The sequence below is a fragment of the Pantherophis guttatus genome, chromosome 1, assembly GCF_059756535.1.
Source record: "Pantherophis guttatus breed Tessera chromosome 1, ASM5975653v1, whole genome shotgun sequence".
NCBI lineage: Eukaryota > Metazoa > Chordata > Lepidosauria > Squamata > Colubridae > Pantherophis > Pantherophis guttatus.
The window spans coordinates 44384709-44392491 of record NC_142063.1 but is presented as its reverse complement, the minus strand read 5'-3'; the positions used below and the strand labels follow the sequence as shown (position 1 = coordinate 44392491).

Below are 7783 nucleotides of genomic sequence, written 5' to 3'. Positions count from 1 at the left end.
GAGAGAATGGTTGCTCCAAAGCAGAGGTCTTCAAACTTGGCATCTTTAAGACATGTGGACTTCAATTCCTAGAATTCTCCAGCCAGCATAGCTGGCTGGAGAATTCTGGAAGTTGAAGTCCACAAGTCTTAAAGCTGCCAGGTTTGAAGACCTCTGCTCCAAAGAATCAGCCTTTTTTTTTTAAAAAAAAGAAAAAAATATGACTGTATGCCATTTGCTTCTGTATTTCTAAGCATTTTGGTATGATATAACATTAACAAGGGAATTTAACAAGGAATCCCTTGTTAATTTTGTTATTTTCACAATATTTCAGCATTAAATATAATGAGATGTGATTTAAAATATATCATGGTGGGGATCCAAAGGGCAACCCCATGGTGGCTTCTCCTTTCTGCTAGTAAGGTGAATACATAAAAAGATGTGAGATGAGGATATTGGCAACAGCCACAATGCAAGACACATGATCTGTAGGGTGACAACATTAACCAATGAATATGGGGAAATAGGAAGCAGCAACACATTTATTCAGACCACTGGACCACTTAGTGCAATGTTTTCGGTAGCAAATCTCCAGAGATTCAAACTAACCCAAACTTCAATGCTATAGATCAGGGGTCTCCAACCTTGGCAACATTAAGCCTGGCGGACTTCAACTCCCAGAATTCCCCAGCCAGTTTTGCTGCCTGGGGTATTCTGGGAGTTGAAGTCCGCCAGATTGGAGACCCCTGCTATAGATGGCAACCCCTCCAGGTTGGAGACCCTGCTATAGATGGCAACTGGAATCCTTTGCACGTAAAATGTTATGGCCCTCCCTTTAACAGTAATCAATTATAATTAACTGGACAGTATATTTTTAAAAAATATACTGTTTCTGATTACAGGCACACATAAAATCTACAGAGGGCAAATGGCATCTTAAGAGGCATCCCTCATTCCCTTCCCAAGATATAAGATAAGGTTTAGTTTAGGTTCCAGTTTAGGTGTGCATCTTCTGCATTCAGGCATTCGAATACATCTGTATTTTGTCAGATGAATATCCTATCAGCAATAGCCATGGTGATCAATGGGAAGGATTGAGTAGAAAATCCACATCTGGATTGTGCATACTATATAAATTCAATAAGAAGTTAACTGGCTAATACAATTAATCGATTACCTTTTTTCAATCAGATGGCAATCCTAAGCACAATGTATGTAAAAACACAGGAAGGAAAATGACACATGGCTGCTGCTGCCTTTGGGTGGTAAATCATTTTTCATACCTTCTTATATTATTCTTTTTATTTTTGTGCTTAACACAGACTATTTTTCAACAAAGACATACTCAAATAAAGAGTAGGATTTGTTGAAAACATCAATGTCAGGACATTTTTGATGCACATACATATATATATATATATATATAAATCATATATACAATATAAATATAGTCATATATTTTAAAAACGTAATTTAGCTCTAAATATGAATACTTCATTTCTCCAGCCTGAGCGTATATTGGATAATGGCGGTCATTTAACCAAATTTCCAGTTTAAATGGACTCCTTAGCAGTTGCCATGATTCTTGAAGGACTTATACAAGATAAAGATCTGCGGGGGGGGAAAAACCGCTAGGAAAAATGCAATCTGTCAACTTAGCTGCACTGCAGGCAAGGAGAACTTAAATTGGCGGTGGGCGATCGTGTCTCAGCATTAAGTTGAAGGAGTGTGCAAAGTTGTTGGTGAGCTTGCAACTGTGTGTCTCCTCTGCTAGTGGGAGCAGAAAAGCAAGGAGTAGCAGAAGCAACAGCAGCAGCTGGAGGGGTAAAGCTGCACAGCACACACGACGTAGGAAGGAACATGCACTTACTGGTCGACCCTGAAAGACAGAAGCCACAGGCATTAATGGAAGCTAATACATGACTCTGAACTGAATCAGGCATTTCCTAGGCAATGGAAGCGTAAAATAATAAGGGAATTATCTTCTCAGGGTAAGCTCAGCCTTTTGGCTGGTTGTGCTGATCATGCACTGCTTTGTAGGGCATTGAGACAGAAGTGATAAATGCCGTACCCATCTTTCAAAATGCAACAGCATCCACAGTCCGCTAATCTTAATCATCGTTATTACTAGTATTACTATTTAAAGATCAAGTAATCCCAAAAATGTTCTACGAGCATGATGACAACATCTTGTGATATTTTGTTTTGGGTCTTTGAAATTTCAAGATTCTCATGTGAAATTTCATTTACTGAAATCTTGTGAGATTTGTTTGGGTTTGGGCTGTCTTTTATTTTGTTTTGATTTTTTTTGCAGGACCTGCAGATCTGAAAAATTTACTAAGTCTTTCTTTAAGGGATTTGGAGGATAGCTCTGCAGATGCCTCAAAGTTTTAATTTTAAGTAGAGCTGTGAATTTTGATAACAGCATCATCATCAAATTTACTTTACACAGAAGAATTTAATTTAATTAATCTAAATTAATTTAAGAACATTGTTAAGGTAGTCCAACAGAGTCTTAATTGTGTTTTAAGTTAATTCTTAGTTAAAATGAAGAGCTGAAAGGGTAAGTCAAAAAAATCAAATTTCTCTAGAACACTTGTGGGATCACTCAAAACTATAATAATAGCTCTAACTTAAAAGATATATCCCCTGTCAGGAAATAGATCACAAAATCCAAAAATTCATCAGCATGAATAACCAACAAAGTCTTTAGAATGTGTCACTGAATCTGTTGAACAAAACAAATTTAGAAAACTTTAGAAAATGGAAATTTGAAACAAGCCCCCCTCAAATGAAGTACATTTTTTTTCATAGCAAAAGAGCAATAGAGGATTTTTTTAAAAAATGGATTTTGAAGAAGGTAGTACCTAATGCTAATCTTGATATCTTGAAAAGGTCCTTCCTTGATTTAGCCAACATTGACAACTTCTTCCCTACCTCTCTTTTGGGAAGGTTGTTGAGAAGGTGGTGATGAGTCAACTGTAGAGGCTCCTATATCTGTATTCCTACTATTTAGCATCCAGTGCAGTCTCAAACATGGGATAAAAACCACATTAAGCACTGGTTGATAATTTTTGTTAGAATGTATGTGGGCAAGTATGTGTGTTTTGGTTCTGCTAGCAAATGAGCAACATTTGCTATTTAACAGCATTAGCAACATGTTATTGATTGTTTTATATTTTATATCACCTGCAAGAGATGAAAATTGGGATACCCTTTAAGATAGTTTTGCTCCCAGCTTATTGGATGGTTCCAGTTGGTAATTATTATTAAGAAGAACTCCAGCATTTGATTATTCCAGTAGTATAAAGGTATTTGGAAAATATCTAGTAGTTGGGGGTGAAGGGTACTTTGCCACTCCATGTTGTGCCTTGACTACTGCAATGCTCTCTACATGGGGCTCCCCTTGAGGGGCACCCGGAGGCTCCAGCTGGTCCAGAACGCAGCAGCGCGGGTAGTGATGGGAGCAGCATGGCGCTCCCATGTAACACCGCTCCTGCACGAGCTGCACTGGCTCCCGGTGGTCTTCTGGGTGCGCTTCAAGGTGTTGGTTATCACCTTTAAAGCGCTCCATGGCATAGGGCCTAGCTATCTTCGAGACCGCCTGCTGCTACCGACGACCTCCCAGCGATCCGTGCGCTCCCACAGAGAGGGCCTCCTCAGGGTGCCATCAGCCAAACAATGTAGGCTGGTGACCCCCAGGGGGAGAGCCTTCCCTGTGGGGGCACCTACCCTCTGGAATCAGCTGCCCCCAGAGATAAGGAGAATCCAAGACCTCAGTGCCTTCCGCCGTGCCCTTAAAACCCACTTTTTCCAGCAAGCCGGGCTGGCTTAGGAAGAAATTTTTTAAAATTTTTAAATGTTTAATTGGTTTGTGGTTTTTTAAATTTTGGGCCAAATTTATATAGATTTTAATTGTTTTTAATATTTGTATTTCATGTTTTTAATTCTGGCTGTGCACCGCCCTGAGTCCTCAGGGAGAAGGGCGGTATATAAATTGAAAAAATAAAATAAAATAAAATAAAAAAATAAAAAAAAATGCTGTTGAAACTGAAGATGTCAAGAACTGGATGACATGAAACATGCTCAAATTACAACCTTCCAGGATAAAGTTGTTTGGCCAGCATTAGAGCATGTTGTAACACCATTCCTAGAAGTTATTTTGGATGAGTAGTGCTTAAGAAGTTAGTTCATGTACTTGGTGGTCCTTTTGGACTTAGGTTCCCATACAAGCAGTAGGTCAATCCTATGCCAGGAAAATCCTTGCCCAGCTGATGCACCAATTATGATTTCCTCTAGTCCATGATACCCATACCTTAGGGATAGATAGTGACTTCTGCCTTCAACTGGGCTACTATAAGTAATGTAAGTTAGGGTGCTCTTGAACATGACTCGGCATCTGCAGCTGTGAAGAATGGACTAACCAGAATGCTTGAAGGGCTAAACCCATTTCTGCAAAATAGCACAAATTTTGAGATTGCTGCATAGACTCCAAGTAAACATCTGAGTCCAATTCAAAGTGCTAGTTATCACCTTTAAAACTCACTATGGTGTAGTTCTGGGTTATATCAGGCACAGCCTTACCAGAATCGAATCTGTCACTCTGGTGAACATCAAGTGAAGGTCTGCAAATAATTCTTTACCTACGAGAAGTGCATGGGGGTTGGGGTAGGTGGCCAACCTTCTCCAGCATAGTGTGCACTCCCTAGAACATGCTTTCTCAAGAGGTATGTTCAACCCTCCCTCCTCACATTTCACAAGACTGTTAAAAGCATTGGGTGTTCAGTTCAAATTATTATGAGCATTTCTTTTGGACACATAGTACTGTTTCTATTTGGCTATTACTATTTCTATTTTGATTTCTTTGCTACCCAGAGTCTTAATTGATTGGGGTGATCTTATAAATACTGTAAAGAACAAAATAAACAAACACTGTTTCTTCTCTGACCCTATTTGATTAACTGCTATCTCTTCAGCAGATGCTGAAACCCTGCACATCAGATGCCTTGTAAGTTTATAGGGCATTTGATTTTTAACCAACTTTCAACAATTGCTGAATAATGCAAGCCATTTTTTAAAAATTATATTGAATAATATCTTCTGTGTAAATACTGTAAGCAAAACTTCTGTAGTGGCCTACTCCACAGCCTTTAGAAAACAAGTAATGAACATAAAAGGCAAACATTTTTGGGGTGCCTAAAACCTCTTTTCAGCAGTCAAAAACCTGGATCAACTCAGTATTAGCTTGCCAACCCTTCAGTCGCTAAGAAAACGTTCTGTATTATGAAATACAGAATTTTCCAGACAATTTTTCTGCCTTAAGGGAAAACACTGTGTTGTTTTTTTTTTTAAATATTTGTTTTGTGATTGCCAAGTGTTGGCTAGTTTTTCCAAAAGGTTTTCATGCCAAGCAGGGACTTAATTATATGGAAGTGCAAGTTTCACACTCTTTCCTCCTGGCAGAAAAGTTTCTTACTTGTGTGCATTTCCTGCATTTGAGGCATCTACCATGTTGGCTTGTTCAGCATTTAGCACTTGATTGTCTTGCTCACCTTAATCATTGGAGGGCAGCAGAAAATTCCCCCACTAAAATCTTTTTAAATTATTATTATTCTTGTACAATTTTATATTTTTCAAGCTGCCAGGGAATGAAAAAGGAAATGGAACAGATGGTGAAATTTGAACCCAATTCAGTAGCCTTGGTTATTTCTGCTGCTTAGCAATGGCTAAGGGAATGGAAAAGGGAATCTTAGCAAAGGGAATGAAAAAGGAAATGGAACAGATGGTGAAATTTGAACTCAGTTCAGTAGCCTTGGTTATTTCTGCTGCTTAGCAATGGCTCATTATAATAAAGATATGTGAAAAGAAATGTGGACCGAAATCAAATCATGGCCTGTATCACAAAATATAGCTGGCACCTGATTTTTCTTAACAATAGCAGAGATATAAATCATCACAGTGTCATGTAGTAACACCTTCTACACATTGAATGCAATGGTATCACAAAAGGTGGCCTTGGATGCGACAGTTGCTGTTTTATTTATTTTTCATTTTATTTATTTGTGTCCCGCCTTTATTATTAATTCAAGGCAGTGAGGATATCCAACACACCTTCCTCTTATTTTCCACACAACAATCCTGTGAAGTCATCCAGCTGGATTTCCTGGCTAAGGTGGGTCTTGAACTCATGGTCTCTCTCTTTCTAGCCTGGTGCCTTAATCACTTGACCAAACTGTCTCTGAGTAGCCAATCTCTGGGGAGATAAGAGTGAATTTAATCTGCTCTGCGTCTCACTTGGTTGCTTTACCAATCTCTTTCCTGGAGGGGAATTATGCAGCTTGCACAGAATAGTAGCAAGGGGAGAGCAGGGGAAACAGTGGCTATATTTGCACAATCACATCTTGAATGAGATTATATGAATCTTTTGGGTAGTGCATGCACCCCTTTTGCAAACCCACCTGAGAAAGTTTCTATGAATTATAATTTCTCATTTTGCTTGAAAACCTTATTGGACTGTTTTGGAATAAATCAGTCCTTTCTACTTGTACAACTCAAAGCACACTGCACTAATTCTATAAATGGATAGACAAGTTTCAGGAGTTGGCTTACCAATCTCTAGGGCCTTACTATAAATAGCATTTTCCAGATTCACTGCTTCTACAGGATGGCTACACTCTAAGACAAGGAATATTTCCAAAGTATATACTGTAGCAGCTTCTCATGACCTAGGGCCCTCCTTACGTGTTGAGAGCACATTTACATGGCTTTTGGGATTCTGGAAGCTGTGGTCCAAAACATCTGATAGGGATTAGGATGAAGAACTAGGATGAATGAAAATAACCATTCATTTCAAGTAAGCAGTTTTGTTTGGACAGTGCAGGGAAAAGATTGCAACAAGGGGACAGGAATTCCAAGTTCAAAAGGGTAATAATGCCTTCTTTCAGGTAAAGTTCTCAGCACAGAAATGAAATATTCCCATGCTTTAAAGGTTATGCTATTTTGGGTCCATTGCCCTTCCTGTGTTTCCTTCATTCTGGATGAAATTTCAGAGCGAGTGAGTCTTAACTTCAAACAGAGCCTGGGAAACTTCAATAAACATGCAAAGCATCTGACTCAAAGTTGTCTTAATCTTGAGGCATAAAGGGCAGATGCTCATAGAATGACCTATCTCTTGAACACTGAATTCTTGATGTGCTGGTAATAATTTTTTGTATTTTCTTTACAATACCAATCCTGAATCTCACCGAGGTTTTAAAAACGCAATGACCTTTATGTCCTTGACAACTGGACATGAATTTTCCTAGCCTTAAAAGTGAATAAATTAGGCAGTTAATTTCTTAACTGATTTGCTCTTGGGACCTAAGAAGAAAACATCAAAGGGTTAAGCTGTCAATGGTAGAATTTTATCAAACAACCTTGACCTATAAGTTTTTTGGAGTGGAAGTGGCTATACTAAATGTAAATGAGGAGGAGGCGGAGGAGGTGGAGGCAAGAGGCAAAATCAGAAAACAAAGCATATGAATTAACGATCTGAGTTTGTATCGCTACATTCACATTTATAGTTTTGCCAGACAAATTTGATCAGCAGACAGAGGGAAGTTATGGAAGATGAAATCCAGCAAATTGGGGACTGGAACAGAAGACAGCACTACTAAAAATACTTTCTTTAGCAATCCAACACTTGATTCCTGGTTAAGTAGCAAAAGCTACCTATAGATCAGACATAAATAATGGAAATATTAATTCAATTTATATCCCTCTCTTTTTTTCCAAACTGGGTGGAAAAATCTACAAAAAACAGATT

At 38.6% G+C, this 7783-nt stretch overlaps 1 protein-coding gene across 3 annotated transcripts in view; it reads right to left on the bottom strand.

Moving 5' to 3' along the window:
* Positions 1-1493: 1493 nt before the first annotated feature.
* SYNE3 (spectrin repeat containing nuclear envelope family member 3) overlaps positions 1494-7783 on the bottom strand; it is a 70655-nt gene continuing 64365 nt past the window's right edge. For all 3 annotated transcript variants that reach the window (XM_034418416.3, XM_034418417.3, XM_034418418.3), the window contains exon 18: positions 1494-1858. In XM_034418416.3, the coding sequence (XP_034274307.1) occupies positions 1661-1858 (198 nt within the window). In that variant the 3' untranslated portion in view covers positions 1494-1660. The remainder of the gene's footprint in view (positions 1859-7783) is intronic.